This window comes from Calonectris borealis, chromosome 3 (genome assembly GCF_964195595.1).
Source record: "Calonectris borealis chromosome 3, bCalBor7.hap1.2, whole genome shotgun sequence".
In the NCBI taxonomy this organism is placed as follows: domain Eukaryota; kingdom Metazoa; phylum Chordata; class Aves; order Procellariiformes; family Procellariidae; genus Calonectris; species Calonectris borealis.
Genome location: NC_134314.1, coordinates 126005955 through 126023364, shown reverse-complemented (window position 1 = coordinate 126023364; position 17410 = coordinate 126005955). Strand labels below are relative to the sequence as shown.

At 37.6% G+C, this 17410-nt stretch overlaps 1 protein-coding gene across 6 annotated transcripts in view; it reads left to right on the top strand.

Annotated features, from left to right (window-relative positions):
* Window positions 1–17410, top strand: part of VRK2 (VRK serine/threonine kinase 2) — a 46491-nt gene that overhangs the window by 7179 nt on the left and 21902 nt on the right. For all 6 annotated transcript variants that reach the window (XM_075147780.1, XM_075147777.1, XM_075147776.1 and 3 more), the window contains exons 3-8: window positions 4384–4439; window positions 4957–5026; window positions 5864–5951; window positions 6090–6198; window positions 7655–7747; window positions 16246–16378. In XM_075147780.1, coding sequence (XP_075003881.1) covers window positions 4384–4439; window positions 4957–5026; window positions 5864–5951; window positions 6090–6198; window positions 7655–7747; window positions 16246–16378 — 549 coding nt within the window. The remainder of the gene's footprint in view (window positions 1–4383; window positions 4440–4956; window positions 5027–5863; window positions 5952–6089; window positions 6199–7654; window positions 7748–16245; window positions 16379–17410) is intronic.

Below are 17410 nucleotides of genomic sequence, written 5' to 3'. Positions count from 1 at the left end.
GGTTAAAGGATGTGTTATACCTATTCCAGCTTAGAGTAATTAACTTTGAAAGTCAAACAGTGGCTTCCGTTGCTGTGGAATACAAAACTTTGGCTCTAGTGAATCAAGATTAAGGTTTCATAGAAAGATGAGTAAAAAATGTAGTGAAATTTCCTACCAGAACTGAATGCTCTTAACTTGGAGGTATTTGCAGTTATCTGCAAAACAGTTTAGCAGTTGAGCACCATTTTCTACTGAAAACAGTTTAGTTAGGTCTTGTGGAAGATGGTTTCACAAGCACGCTACAGAGGGCTATATATATGTAATTTGTAAAATTCATAAAGCTACCTAGAAGAAGAATCTAGAAAAAAACCTATTCATAAACACTGCTCAGAAAAGAGTCTGTCCAGGAAATGATGATGATGCTTCTTTAAAGTAACAATATGAGCAGAGAAGCAGGTCTTCCTTAGGCTACGTTAAAAATGGACTGTAAACGCCCTTCAAGCACTGAATGTTTCAGTTCTTGGGAAATACTGGGTATTGTGAAGGTGGAGGGGGAAAGCAATGTGCTTTGTTCGCCTTTAAGTATTTGCCTTAGTACCATCCATATGTAGGAAATACTTGAAGTTGTGTGTTAAATAGCAGATGCTACTTTTTATTTATTTGTGTACGTTTTGTTCTTAGTAACTACATTCCTGCAACTTGGATCAGTTTTTATTGTTAGATGCTCAGAGCAACACTCCCCCCTGTTTGTTAGCCATTGAATTTAACAGCTCTTGGCTTGATTTAAACAGGGTCAGAATTTTTCCAGCGTTTTTTATTAGGTAGCCTGTAACTTCGAAGTGTGGTATTTTTGAGATTAGTTTTTATTTCTGAAAGAAACTAAGCTGATACTATCACTCTTCAGGAATAGTTAACCAATGAAACAAAGCAAAAATAAAATACTAGCAACCCAAGAACTTCTGAAAATAATTTTATTCATGTTTCCCAAACAAATATATCCTCAAAATATCCAGCAGTGGCAAAGACACCAGCTGTGGACAGGAGCAGGGATGTTTTTTCAAACTGCCAAATCAATGCTGTTTTCTTTTCCACTGTGTAAACTTTGTCAACAAAACGGGTTCTGTGAGAGCCATTGAAAATATTTCACCATATTCCAAATGTGACTGTCACAAATTAACTGCTAAAACTACAACAAGCACGTTTGAACTGGCAAATAGAATTGGCATGTTTCTTTGTCAGACTGCATGCAATTGTGCTGTGTGGTTGTAGGAAATCGCGGTCCGTCCAGAAACACCCTTTTGTTACCATGTCTTATTAACATTTAGAAAGCTACATTAATTAAGGTTGTGGCACTCAGCAACAAAATGGACAAAATTCACGATTAAAGTGGATGATAAGACCGTAACTGCTGTTCCTGGGTGAGACTAGGGAATTCTGGACATGGGTTAATTTGAGGTAAGTTATTTGCTGTGTTGTGTAGGCACAACAGTTGGAAATGATGGCAAACTGTGAATCTTACTGCACTGCTTTATTTCAGAGTGCATTTCAAATTCGTATGCTTTTCACTGGCATGGTAGCTGCGATTGTGGGATGAAGCGTAGGAAGGGAAAATAGAGCTGTGCCCTTTGCCCTTTGCAAACGTTTTGTGAGACTCGTCTTGGCATGAGATAGAAACAGCCACAGCCCCCTACACAGCTTCATCTTGCGCCAATGTTCCCAGTTAACGATTATGCAGACAAGGGTTTTGATTGTGTGCATATATCAACACCCCTCCCCCCAAATGTAAGGAGGTTGTGCGTCTCTAGTTGATAAAAGCAACATAAACTGTAAACTCTCACACTTGTTATGCTATTTTAAGATATCCTTTGCAAACATAATCTCGCCATATAGTGCTCCTGGTACTCTATGTGTGTACTTATATGCCATCGGAGACCTCCTGCCTATCAGCATTGCTCTCCTGCAGGGTCTCTGCTTACTGTCCTGCAGTCTAGCATTTAACTGATTGTAATATTATAAATAGCCATGTGCTACCACACAGAACGAGGCTAGCACATGGCTAATTACGAGTATACAGTAATTAACTATGAGCTAAACTCGCAGGAGAGTATGTGGTGGTGGTCTATGAGGTATGTAATCAGACTGTTTGTTAAACCTTGGGAGCCTTTCCAGTCTGTTAAGTAACTATACATAGTAATGAGACAATTTTTTAAAAACCATTTATGTTTATTTATGGACAAAAAATAGTCCGTCTTATTTCTGAGCTGCGGCTAAAGTATTGCTGCCTGATATATGAATGGTTAATTAAAATGATGTAACAGAAAGTACACATGCAACTTTTGCTTATCTGTATGTATAAGATTAATTGTCTAAGCATTATCTGTGTAAAAAGTTTAGAGTGTTATTCATTGTGAATGTTATGCCTTGTTTCATGTAAGTGCAGTAAAAACAATAATACCATTTCTCCTTTTGTAGATTTGAATGTCATGTTTCTCATTTTGTGGAGCATCTGTTCCTCTATCTTGTTGAGCTTTGTCTGACTTTTCTCCCTTTTCACATTGTAACGATTGCCAGTTAGTTTTGGTTTTATTTTTCTTCAGGATGTTTTTTCAGTGTGACTCCAAAAAGTATCCACAGTAGCATAGTGTTAAGAACCATGGGGGTTAGATCCTTTTGCTGGGCTACCTTCCGTTAATTGCTCTTCTTCATTACCCTGACAGCTGTTACTGTCTGTTCCAGATTACCATGAATGAGGCCTCTCTTTATAAAATGTCAAGATGTCTACAGGGAAGTTAGATCAGACTCTTCCAAATACATTTAAATTTGATACTTCTTTATACATATCAAACCTCTGTTAAGTAACTTAGTATTAAAATACATTTTCTTATACACAGGCTCTTTTCTGATCTATGTCAGTAAGGGAGCACATCTAATTCTGTTTGGGTGATGTGATATTGTCGAATACAATGAAAACACGTGGGATGTGTTCCTTTAAACTAATGTCTTCAGCTATTAACACATAGTCTACATGTGGCAGAGAAAGATAAAGACTTAAGCACCTGTGCCTTAATTTGCAATTCAGTACAATAATATGGTAAGAACAAAGTTTACCAAAATTTCCTTCCTGGTTGTATGATAGTTTTAAGTCGTATTCTGAATGTGACTGCTATTCGTTTGAGTCTATGCATAGTTCACACCTTCCAGAGCTACTGTTTTAGGATATGTACATTTTATCTTAATGTGTTATTAGCACAGAAGTATTCACATAGGGAAGTGTCAAGCAGAAGGCCGTGGGGACCCTGTGGGTGTTTGGGATGTGTATGCTGCCAGATACAACCCAGATGCTGAATAGAATTGAAGGAAGATGGCAGCTGAAGGAGTCTGTCCATTGTAAAAATATTTTTATGCCCTGACTATCAAAAAATGTAAGCTTGGATGGTTTGATTAGATCCAAGTTTACTTTATTTTTATTATGCGGATGAAAGTAGTCTATTTTTGTGTGTGCTGATAGTTGAAGTGTTTCACACCTGGACTGTTGTTGGTATTTGATCATTATCAGAAGTTTGAAAGGGACACTTATTTCCTAGGAACTGTATTCTTTTTAGTTTTTTTCAGTGATGATTCTAAAAGGTGATTTAGTCTCATTAAATTTTAATCCCAGTAGCTCCATGTAGCTTCAGTAGTATCAGAGAGAACTGATAGTTCTCTCAGGGTCAGAAGAAAATAGGATTGCATTGTCTGTGCAGAGAGGTTCTGTCTCCTGGGCTGTAATTGGCACATGTGGTCAATTATTGTTTTGAAATACTTACTTGCACTAAGAGGCACAATCCCTCATCTCCCCTTTAGACAGGTGGTGGCTGTGCTATCCCTAACTTAGGCCAGTGTCTAAATAATGTCAGAATAGAAATCAAGGTCCTAGGGCCAAATTAATTTGTAATAGAGGAAAGCAGACAATCCTGTCTAGAGGCATAATGTAGGTCATAACTTTTAAGTGGTGTCTTTGTCACGACAGTGGGTTGGCAGCAACCAAATACAGAGGTTATCCAATTGACAGGAATGACTTAAACATAGTCTGTTATAATGGAATACCTCATTGTGGTGCAAATGTGCAATGGGGACATCCTGCTTACTCCTTAATTAGCATTGAGGGAGAGAGTTCTGTAAATGTGGGTTAAAATTGCTTCTGTACTTGTTGATTAAAACTTCCGCGCGTATGTGGTGTTTTCATTTTATTTTTTCTTTGAACTTGGCAAAACTCACCTTCAAAAGCAGGAATTCAGACAAAATGTTGGGTATCTTTCTTGTGTATTTTTTTGGTCACCTTATGCAATGTTAGCTTGGTCTTTGTTTGCAATTATATTTTGTTGCATACAGCTTGATTCCCACCTTTTTCTCATTTTGCAGCTTCCCCTCAAATTCATGTTCCTGTAGAAGATGATGCAGTGCATGTAATTAAAGTGGTAATGTCTAGATCTCATTTCTAAATTGTTAACTTGTATGCGGTTCTCTCTCTCAATTATCTATCCTTATTTTCAGCATTGGGTCTGGATTGCATGCTTGAGGCTTTTGGGTTTTTTTCCTTTTTTTTAATATCTTGATATACTTTCCCTGCTTGGAGATGTATTTGGCATTTCCATGACACACAGTATTTCCTTGACTTGATTCTTTCCTTTCCTTGATTACTGCCCTCAACAGTTTAGTAAGGAAAATCAAGCTATGAACTTAAACACACCCAATCTACAATATTTCTGAAAATAGTGTCTTAAATAATTTCTGAAAGAATCTGGGTTGTTTATGAAAATGTGTTGCCAAACAACTTCTGTTTTTAGCTACTTACTAAAATTACATTTCAGATGGCATGGTATATGGGCGGAAAAAAAAGGGGGTTCGTCCTCTTTGGATTTCTCATACACTTTTCTGTAGAAACTTGTCTTTCTAATGCATTTTGTCATACTAAGTTTATTTATTTCTCAACAGGAATATCTTGAAAATGGCCCCCTATTTTCTGAACTGAAATTTTACCAGAGAGCTGCAAAACAAGAGCATAGTAAGTAATATATCAGTTCTGCTTCAGGCAGATTTAAGGACAAGTTTGGGTTTAACTACTTCTAATAAGAACTGTTGCTCTAGAGCTTGATAGCCAACTCATTTCATATACATTGAACTAATCCTAGTTGGTACTAGAATAATTTTAGTTTGCTGTAGGTTTCTTTACTTGGATGTCATCCTTGTCCTTTCTGATCAGAAGGGGGAACAGAAGCGTGCCAAATTTATTATGTGCACACTTCAGAGTGCACAAAAAGGAATGGACTCCAGAGAGAGGCCAGCCTTAGAACGGAGGTACCGCATGGTCTAATTGGTGGCTGTATTTCTGCTAGTAACTATTTCCATGTGCAGAGCTAAGAGTGTGTGTAATCATCACAGGATTTAGTAGTAATCAAGGCACTTGATTCTGCAGACACTTAAGCATGGATGTGATTTATTCATGGGAACTGTCGTAAAGACTTTAGGTGACTTAGATTGCTGGTAGATATAAGCACTTCTGATATCTTGAAGCATTCTGTATTGAATGAAGTAGAGCTTCTGAAGGAATTATTTCTTCAGCTGTTGATAATTGCTTCTCTGCCTTCTAAGGGAACAAAGTACCACATTGCTAGAACAAAAAAACTGCTTCTTGTATTGCAGAATGTAGAGAACTTCAGAGTAAAGTTATGGTCTGAATTGTTTGCTAGACAAACTGCCAAGTAAGTCTTATTTGTTTCATTGTTTCATTCAAAGTCTTGGCTTGATAGCTAACACAAAAACAACAAAAAAACCCCACACCAAACCCCAAATTCTCTAGCTACCTTTAACCCAATGTTATCTTTTTTTATTATTATTACAGTAAGAAAATGGATGAATCTCAAAAAAATAAGATGCTTAGGAATTCCAGTGTTTTGGGGATCAGGCTTGGCTGAGTACAAGGGAAAAAGGTAATAAAATGAATTGTAACTAAGCCTTAAATTGACTGAAGATCCATTTTCAACAAAATGGTCATAAGTCGTTTCAATCTGACACAGACTTGCAGTCTTGTCTTAAAGGATTCCTCCCTTTTGTATATTTCCTGGTAGCTATAGATTCATGGTCATGGAGAGACTGGGGGAAGACCTTCAAAGAATCTTTGAAGGTTGTGGAAGCAGATTTAAGAAGGAGACTGTTCTGCAACTTGGGGCACGAATGGTATGTACAGAAAGAGAGGAAATGTCTCAAACTATGTCTCAAACTTGCTGAGTTCAACTAGAAAATTATCTTTCTAATATAGTTCCTTTAGGTGGCTCTTGAGTTTAGAATTAAATATGTAAATGCTATGTATTTTCTTATTTTTAATCTTTTTTTTTTAAATAAAACGAGTATTAAGTAGAAAAACAAGACCCCCTGCAGACTGGAAGTTGGTGGGCTCAAATAAAAATTTTTTCTAATAGGTTAAAACATAGACCATACACTTCAAAATGTGTGTCTGGACTGAGATGTGTAAGCCTAGTCTCATATGCTTTAACATGTATTGATTTTTTTTTTCCAATGTCTGAAGGGTATTGTATTAGACATCCATATTTGTCAAAGTTCACAATTGCATGCCTGAATACAAAATTTTCAGTGTGTTTGCTGAACACACGGATTGTACAGGCCAGGATTAGGCTAGTCTGCAAATACCAGTTTTGTTTTGAAATCTGTGACTGGCACATACTAACGGAAGGTTGTATACGTGCTCCTTTGTAATATCACTTGTGTTGTGAAAGATTGCTATTACTGAACAGAGATGCACAGCAAATGGAGTAGAGGCAATGGTCTTAAGTTGCAGGAAGAGGAACTCTGAGTATAAGGGAAAAGTTTTTGCAGGAAGAGTGTCTTAGCATTGGAACCTGCTTCCCAGAGGCTGTGAAACGTCCATTCTTGGGGATTTTTAAAACTTGACTATTCAATCTCTTGTGCAGCCTGATCTAACTTACATTAGTCTTGCTTGAAGCAGGGAGTTTAGACTGAACACCTCCAAAGTTTCCTTTTAACCTAAATAATAATAATAATTAAAAAAAAAAAGTGAAGGGCTTTCATAGTCACATAATTGACAAACTTGTAACACTCCTTGTTCTCTCCAAAAGTCAGGATTGGATTGTCCTTTGTATCAGTTGCCAAGCGCAAACATGTTTTTTAATAACAATTAGAGCTATCGTACCTCAGTAAGGAGCTGAGGAAGGATGATGATGCAGGGGGATGGTGACATGAAATGCAGGTAATATAATAACCAGCAGGATCAAATATATTATAAGCCTTCAGGGCTGATTGAATATGTTCTTTTTAAAAGCTTAGTGTTTGTTCTTAACATTTCCTCCAGTGTTTATAAAGTACTAGTTTCATTCTTGCTTTGTGACCTTAGAAGCTGGTACTCATAGGTAGATACACAGGGCTACCTCATGGCAAAGTATGGCTTGTTTATGATTTGCCATCAGCTATGTGCCTGGTAGAACAGGCCCTGTGGACAGAGTGGGTAGTCCTTGTGCTCCAACTCAAAGCGTGTTTGTCAGGTCAGTCTGTGTAGCCCTTGATTTCACTGTATAAGTGAGAAATATTTGGTGGTAGGGTTAGAGGCAGAGTGGAGAAGATGATGATGTTTTCTTTTCTATTCTAAATCCTTTCCTAGTTGGATACTTTGGAATATATACATGAAAATGAGTATGTTCATGGTGACATTAAAGCAGCAAATCTACTTTTGGGCTACACGAATCCACACGAGGTAAGCATGTTTACCTAGCCTATGCTGTTACTCTAATGTGTTTGTAACTGTTTAATAGTTTTAAGTTATGCGAGGATAGTTTTAAGGATGTGGCCTGTTGTATTTTCATTCCTGGGAAGTTCTAGCTTTCTAATACTGTCATGAATTGTGTTTCCATGCTGTTAACTCTTATGTCCTGCTAGTTGTAGTGGATATAACAGGTAAGCAGGATTAAGGTTGCTGCTCTCTTAACATTCTAAAGCCTAAAGCTAGCCTTGAAATTGAATTATTTTGGTGAAATGTTTTGAAACAAACCTTTTGATCCTGTCCTACTCCACATGCTCTTACGATGTCTTTTTTTCTTCAGTTAATAAAATCTAAGTATGCTTTTTTCTTGGGAAAAAGTATCATTTAGGAAAAAAGAACATCCCTCACTTCACTTAAATATCATTAGCTGTAAGCAATACTACTTTTCTTTAAATTTTTTTTTCTGCTGCAGTGATGAAGAAACAGATCTTGCAAAACAGCTCACTGCCATTGGAGGTTGAACCATTGAACTTTATCTGCTTTTTTACAAGTTTCAAGTTAAATGGTTGAGTCAAATTTAACTTTTCAGCTTTCTAAAACACATAGTTTGACAACTATCATGGCTGTTTAAAACAACCATGTTTTTAGACAGTGGTAGCAGTCAGTACATAATCTAGTTTATGGTGTTTACCAGCCTGCTGAATCCAAAGGAGGAGACTATTTAGAGGCAAAACAATCTGCTACCCAAACCCATTAACATAACTCAAATGACTTATTTTGTCTTGGCTATTGTGTATTTTTATGGCAGCAAGATATGCTGCTGTTTTTCCCATTGAAATAATTTTGGAAGTGTCCATTTACAGTAATCATAAAATTTTAAGACATGTAGCTGACTTTGATCAGCTGCTTTTGAATTAGCCAGATTGTGGCGTGATTTTCTGATTTGTTTCTCGTGTTGTCTGCATGAAGATTGTGCTATACTAGTATTTTGTTTTCATGAGTAGTAAATTCATTGACAGATTGAAAACAAGGTACTTGTGAGTTATTGGAGAGAGGTTTTAGGTGGAAATATAACTTAAGTTCTATTTATTAGATAAAAGAAATCAATAGACATTCCAGTTTAAGTAGCTCCTAGCTCAACATGTACAAATTGTATGTTACTGCTGAGAGGTTTTGTGTAGAATTTTGTTTCAGTAAAATTTCTTTTCCACTGAAATTATTCTATAAAACACTTTGAAAAGTTCACATTCTAATTCAGGAGAGCTAACAGGAGAGAATTTCTAATATTTGCTTGCATTTGTAAGGTATGAATAAAACTTTCATTTCTGTATGCTTAAGAAAACTTAGAGCTGTTCAGATATTATTCAGATAAACTTCCCAGTCATGGGCCCTGGAAATTCTGCAAGTGGCCACAGGTCTGCCGATTTCACTGAAGCCATGATAACTATACCATACTAATCTACAGCCATGTTAGACAGTGATGATTATTTCTAAATGTATTTTAAGGTAATGTGTACTATATTTAGCTTACACAGCAGGGCAGATGGCTTAACGGGACTGTTTCTGGTCAAATAAAAAATTATTTTCCAGACACAGCTTGCACAGTATCTTGAAATACGTATGCTCTGTGGCTTGTGGGGCATGAAGAGAAGGAATAATCTCACCAACACCACAGCTAAAACTTTCAAATTGGCAGATCTACATATGCCACTAATTGAATATTCTTTCTCTGGAATTGTTGACACTGATGTTCTGTCTGTCCCCATACTTCAATAAATGTTCTTTGCCTGGGTTAGGAGCAGTACTAGACGATATTCTCACACAGATTCAGGTATTCCGAACTGTACATGTGTACTTGCACAGACAATTTTGCATTTGTCATGTCCTGGCGACTTGCATGTGCCATAAATTTGCAATTTTGCCGTGAAAGTTGCTTCTTCCTATTCCAAACGTGTCCAGTTCCTATGTAATACTTCATGAAGTTGCGACAGCCTATTCTACAAATAAAGCTGTCTTTATAACATGCTGGTGAGCTGAATGTATTATGTATTTAACAGCACAGTATTTTGGGAAGCTCTGTGGAGTATTACCACTGACTAAATATGACAACAATATGGAATATCCTGTCTTGTATCTTCTAAACTGTTGTCGGAGATGCTGTATGTTAATTTGGCAATCTCATACTAACCTTAGACACTTCAGATAAAACTTCAGACACTGTTATTGATACCAAATGCCTGTGAAATGTTTTGTCCAACCTTCTCTCTCTGCTAAAATGGTGGATAGCTAGATTGCTTTGGTCTTGTTTTTTTTTTTAAAACAATGGAACTGGGAGGTAAAGTGATCAACCTAATCTCATAAATAGGGAGTGAGAGTATCTAGCCAGTGGCAAACTCAAACTCAGGAATACAAGCTGAGAGACCTGTAGCTTCAGGGGGAGTTGGCATAATAAAGCTGTCTGACCTAACAATTTCTGTGGTGAGTTTTTGTTAAGAATTTTATGCTAGTGGCTTCTTGCTCTTTAGGGTCTAGGATTTTAAGAAAAAATAAATTGGAAGTGTTCTTTAATTCTAGAAATTTGTTTTTAAAAGAAACCCATAACTAATCTCTTAAAAGTAAAATATATATATTTTCAAAATGTATTTCTTTATTCTGTTTTGATGAAGAGACATAAATCTCTATTCAAAAAAGCATGTGTACCTTTACACTCAACTTTGCTTTTTTTTTGTCATTTAGTGGCTGTTCATGTGTACTCTTATGTGCGAATTTGTCACTGACTTCCTGTGGTTCCAAAAAATATAATTTTTCTATGTTAGACTTTCTGCTGCTACTCTCTCTCTCTTCTGTAAATTAACCTGGTAAATTTACACCACAGCCAATAAATACAGTCCCCTTTTTGAAAGAACGTGTGAAATCCGTACTACTATCCCCTACCTTCCGTGGCAAGGCAGAGAAACAAATAATGTAAAGGTCCTGTCACTCTCTGACCTCCAAATGATGTTTAGAAATGGTTAGAAGATCAGAATCAACTGACCTCAAAGAGCAGCTTGCTGCAGATCTATTCAATAGAAGGGAGCGAGGCCATTCAGTGAGTTACAGGTCAAAAGATCAATTCTCTAGTCAATATGTTTCTGAACATGGACCCAGCACAATGACTGACAGAATAGGAGTGATGTACTGAGAGAAGTACACAGCCCATGAATCTTGGAGAGGCCTGAAAGAAAACTTGAAGTGATCAGACCTATAAATTACAGAACAAGTGAAGCACTGTCTCAGTATTGCGGCGGGTTAAAGATAATACGGTGCATAGTAGTAACTGTTTGTATGATAAAGCAGAATAAGCATTATTGATATGGACTCTAAAAGAGAAATTCAAAACCATTAAACTCATTTAAATTGTGATACTATTAAAAGGGACAAACAGTTACCAGACAAGAGCTTAAAATCAGAGTTTTTAATAAATGAAACAGGGTTTGGAACAATGCCTCTTCGAAACAGTTACCTTGTAGTATTTTCATTTTTTTCCCCCATGGAATATATGGGCAGACATGCTGCAGTGTTGCAACAAGAAGTTGCCTATTTGGATTTTTAAGCTGTAAATTTGAATTCCATTTGCACCTCAGTTCCGATTTTGATTTTAAGCGTTTCTTAGACAAGATAATTACAGAATAAAACTCTCAGACTTGATTATCATAGATAGCCCTAACCGAAAAGGAAAAAAGAAGAATACAGAAATGTTTCAAAATGTTAACTTTGAAGACCAGCTTTCAGTGGACCAGCATAGAAGGTACAGAGCTCAGGCATTGATCGTGTGGGAAAAACATGCATGAAAACAATTCCAACTGTAAGCCGTTTTTCATTGTGAGATGAATCATTGTGATTCTTGCTCTTTAGTCCAGTATGACAGATTTGCTAAAGAGCAGATGAATTGAGAAAAATGAAAATCTTTTCTGTTCTCCTTCATGTGTTTTTGGGAAGGATACAGCATGCAGAGATACCATGCAGAAACAGTTGAGATTTAACTCATGGATGCTGGCTATGCCCCTGATCTGAGATGTAGCTTCGCAATCAGATGGCCTTAATTTTCTTTGATCAGTCCTGCTGCTACATTTGGATAGAACTGTTTACACTGCTTTAATTTCTTTTTGTAGCAATGGCCCAAATATCTTGGAGTTCAATTGATTCCAGCATCGGGACATGCCACTGACTAGTCACAGAAGATTTCTTCCCCTCTCTCTTTTGTTTAACCTGCTTTCCTCCTTCCTTGGCTTCTGTTTTGTGAAAGATGCTGTTTCTGTCCCAGGCACTGTACTTCAGACTTCCTGTCCCAAGATGGACTTCAGTCTACCTGTAGCCTTTTTGTAGTGTAGTGTCCAACTGAAGTTGACAGCACTATGGCCGTTAGCAACCAATCTGCCTCTTATTAGTAGGTATCTACTTAATTATTTACAGCGCATTACATAAGCTTAGTAATGGAACCACTGGAAAGAAAATGTACAAAGAAAATCACTGTATTGTTATCCTTTCAGCGATAAATCTCCTGCTATGTGTACTTCAAGATGAAGGGAATACCATGAGAGCCAAAGTGCCAGGCTTATGACTTCCCAGATCAGTGCAGTTATAATGTATACAAATTGTAAGAATTTTATATGTTTAGCAGATATTTAGCACTTCAGATATAAAGCACTGTGAGGGAGTCATGCACATAAAGGACAAGAGGACTGCCGAATCTACGGCTGGTTGCTTGTGCACATAAATAATTAGTTGTGCCTGTGTGGCTGTTCGCTTGAATAAAATGGGCACGTTCATGTTTGCATGAAATTAAGTGCGAAGACTTTAGAAATCTGGCTCCTAATCTATAGCAAAATCTATTAATAACAGACCGTGCTAAGCACTGCTGAGTCTAGTGCAGACTGGGATGTGTAAAAAAGCGAAACTTGAACAAAACCAAAAGAGTTAAAATAAGTAAGTGTGTGGGAAGGAGTGTAAAATGTAATACAGCTAAACCCAGCTGTTCTAGGCTTATGTCACTGTTGCACCTTCATCATCCATGTTACCATTTCTTGTTTCAAGTGTCTTGTTTATCTTACTCTGCATATGTTTTGTTCTCTTTTTGTTCGTATTTGTTTTGTTGTTCCTAAAAAAAGCACGCAGATGAAAAATATTTATGGTATTGAAACACATACTAACACTGACTTAATTTTTCTCAATATTTTCTAATACTTACCTTCTTTTCCCCCTCCTTATACCCTTAAAAAACCTGCAACCATCTACAAATTCGTTAACTATCCCTACCCACCATGTTCTGAACAAATTTGGAAGGGCACGCTGTGTTACATTATCAAAAAGTGACAACTAGCTATAAAGAACTATATATCTTTTTAATGATGAAAGGGTTATAATGAGAATTGATGAAATGAAATTAATGGTAATTTAAAATAATGTAGTCATTCTGATAATGGTTGTGGCAAGGTTGTAACAGTGCATTGCTGGTTTTGTACAAGCTGAAGGGGATTGATTTTTCTTGGTGGCCAAGAGGCTTTGCCTTCAGAGGCTACCATTGGTTGCATATTTGTGGAAAAAATCTGATGTGAAAGTTGTGGAAGTGATAAACAGCTCAGCTAGAAGTAAGCCGAACAACGACACTCATGACCAACTTCTGGAACAAACTGTGGTGCAAACATAGATGTTGTTGCAATTGCATGTGAGTGGCTTTAAGAAGTGATTGCTTCTTGGTTTCCAGGTCTTGCCACCATCAGTCAAGGCAGGATAACCTAAAGCTACTTCTCCCTTTTAGAGGGGTTTTTAAGTATAAATTTAAAACTGCTTTGCTGATACTACTACTGAAGGTATTTTAAGCAAATCTCTTGCTTAAAAATGGAATAAGAGCACATAGTTACTGTGATTTATCTGTAGGATAACTGGTAACTTTTTTACATAGTTCCAGTTTGACTAGCAAATATTTGTGGCTACTTTCTAGATGCCCTGTTGTTAAGATAGTTTGAAAGACCACCAAGGCTGGGCTGCCATATGGGAGTGTCTATCACATAAGCTAGCGTTCCCAGCCCAGACAGAACCAGAGAGCTGGCAGAGATACTTTGCTTGCATTGTTTTTTCTAACAGTTAAAATTTCATTTTAATATGAGGTATAGCCTGAATTTTTAAAGGTTGAAATCTGCTCTGTATTTCATCTTACTGTATCTGGTCAACTGTACATGTCAGAAATCTGTAGTCAAGCAACATCCAAAAATGTACCACTCGGCCTGGGAAGAATACACCTTCTAGCCTACTCTTTCCTTCCCAGCCCACAAAGGATGCGGAAGACTCGCAAAACTTGATATTAGGGTAGTTTAAATTAGTTCTCTCACACTGACTGTGGGCTCAATTAGGACAGGTACTAGACCATCAGGAATATGCTGGAGAAGGGATGCAGGAGAAAATCAAATCGGTCAACCCAACAAAGTTTATGCCTTGTCCTAGATTTTCTAAATGTGCCTACGGTCTTTAATCTTGTATCACAGTTTGTATAGTCTGTCAGGTGAAAAACATCATCGGTAATCTTAAAGCCATCACCCTGCAGGAAGTGAGTGCTGCATCCCAGCTTACACGCTCCAAATAAGCACAGATCCTGCAGCAGAAACAGTAAAACCAAGAGACCAGCCATCCCAGGATTTGAAGCTGCCTGGAGCACAAACAGGAATCAGTAGTTCAACAGAATGTGCTACAAAATAATGCGTTAAGTTTTCTTGAAGGTTTTTTGTTTGTTTGTTTTTCCTCTACCAGGAGTTGCATAATTAAGTTACAAGTGAGTGCCAGAAGAGTTTATTTTAGACTTTAATAGGTTAAACTATATTTTAGCTAAAGAGGAAACAAAACTAAGGTTCGAACAAGAAAAACTTTTTCTTTATAATATAATATAATTTAGTAGAAATGATTTCTGTGTGCCTTCAGATGGTTTAGCTTTTGCCCCAGAGATCAGTTCCATTGGCAATATAATAGCAGTCTGTAGCATTTTTGGTTTTTTTTAACTGAAAGTGCTATACTTGGATATTTATAAAAAAGCAATTACCTAATGTGAGAACTGGTCAATGTAAGGGGCAAAGGCCAGGTGGGAGTGTGAAAATGACAGAGTGAGAAAATAACCTATGGGATATTGTGGGGTGGACAGATTGTGATTAAATTCCAGCTGCTTTCAACAAGTTACTGCTTGTCAGCTGCACTGGAGTAATTGACCATGTACATGTATTAAGTCCACCCCTGTTGGAGGGTAGAACATGTTAATCTGAACTTCATAGAGTGGACTTGTGCCCTTAATCTAAATTATGTGAATGGCAGAATTGACATGGGTGCAGTACTGTGTGCACTATGCAGAAATAGAGGCATAGGAGCCAGATGGCATGTTTGGGTTTGTCTTGACAGGCAGTAGCAGAACAGAAAGTAAAATTCAGCTCTCGTGAGCTGTTCTGTTTTCAGCTTCAAATACCATAAAAGTGACCAAGACTAAGTTTAAAGTCAGTCAATGCTTTTGCAGTTAAGTCCCAAGAATATGCAAGTGCATCTCCCAGATACGTTGTTCAGAACTGTGGGGCTTCCTCCCTCTGGTTATTTAGGTAGCTATAGTGAAGTGTCTTGGGGAAAAAAAAAATCACCTGTGCTAGGATGGAAAGGTAAATGTGGCAGAATGCATGAGCTTGCTGCAGTATAGGCAGTGGGAGCCCAAATTTTTTTCTGTTACACTGATTTAGCTCCATGGATTTGCTTCAGAGTAACTTAGAGTGAAATCTAGCTCTGTGCCCTTTTAAATTTTTTTTTAAATTCAGGAGTGTTTTACTGAGAGTGCTTTCTGGGTTGGGGGGGTCTAGTTTGTTTTGCTTTCTTTTATCTTACACTTTATGTTTAAATAGTTATTGCCAGTATGAAGTTACTGACAGTGACATTGAAAAAGATGAGACTACAGTTAGGCTAATGCCCAACAGCCCTGTGGTCACGGTCCCTGTTAGTGCTGGAGCCCTGTCTCCAGTCGAGCTGGGGGAAGCTGCTGCCTCTCGCTTCCTCTGGTTTTTAAGTTGCACCACTGTTATGAAATTGTACGGTCTCAGCTGATGGAAAATTTGAACAGGGGTGTGTATGTGCCTGTTTAAGTAAGGAGAGGAAGGGGTCCCATAAGCAACGTGAGGATACATAAAAGGCATATTGCAGTTTATGATGTCTAGATGCCCACCTGGAGAGGAGAGAGCTTAGGAACAAAATAAAAAGACTGAAATTCTGCTCGACTCTGAAATAAGATAAGAGTATAGCCGTGGAAGGATTTAAATGGGGAGGGCAGCTGTTATAGCCCCCAGTTGTACATATTTTATCCTGAGGCACCATTTGGTTTAATAAAATTTAGATCTAAGGCTGTCCTTAACCTATCAGTTTCTTAAGACTTAATTATAAAGGTTATACTTTCAAAGGACAAAAGCATTATTCATTTGTCTGTTCATGTCTTCCAGGTTTATCTTGCAGATTATGGACTTTCCTACAGATATTGTCCCAATGGGAACCACAAACAGTATCAGGAAAATCCTAGGAAGGGCCATAATGGGACAATAGAGTTTACCAGTGTAGATGCCCACAAGGGAGTAGGTATGTATCTTTTTTTTTTTTATTTCAGAGGAGTGATTACAGGATGAGTAATCAGGCCGTGTGAGCTGATGTATACAATAGAAGTAGTCTTGGGGATTGCTCAGGGTTGATCAGACCCTTGTGTGGTGACCTCTTCTTGTACCTGGGAATGCTTCTCCAGGGCTGGTGGGGGAAGGGGGGCAGCACGATTAAAACTGAAAGGCTGCTGCACGTGTGGTACTGGAATGCAGACCAAGACGCCGTAAGAAGAGCTTGCCATTAAACTTAATTGGTTCATGTTGGGAGTACTGGTTTGTGTTTGCTGTACTCTGTAGACGGGCAGAGGCAATATTTGCTAATGTTGCATTGTCAAGGAAAAATGTTTCGAGTCTGCACGGTCCTTTAGGGAGAGCTGTGTCTGAGTGTCACCATCTGTGTTATGACAGGATATTTCAAGATGACATTCCTTCTGCAAGGAGAAAAACCCTTTTTGAAGCCGTAAAGTGTTAACTTTTTGAAATCTTTTTCCAGTAGCCTTTCATATATCTTACTTATTTAAACTCACTTTGATGGTATTGGAAACACATTTGCAGGTAAATTACATACATAGTCCTTTTATTGGATATTGATTGTACTGCCTTGCATTCCAAGGCAGACTTAATTCAACAATTCCCTAATTAGTTAAAGTCATAACCTATGTCTTGTATTCATTTACCATTAATTAAACCTTAGCTGTTTATTACACTGCAGTCCAAATCCAATAGCAGACCCATAGAGCCATGGAAAAGGGAATGGGAGGTCAATATTGAAAATATATGGTGCAAAGTCCCACTGATGGCTGCATTGTTCACAATCAATATGGTCAATGCAACACAACTTTCTTAGTTGCTATGTCAGCAAGACAAAAAGTCAATTCTAATGTTATGCTAGTGAAAAAAATGGTGATTATTGAAAAACTTTGACTCCTGCTATGAAACAGTGTTTTTGTCAACTTTTCTTTCCCGTATCCCCCCCTCCCCACCCCCAAGATCTTCTGAAACAAAAGGAATGGTT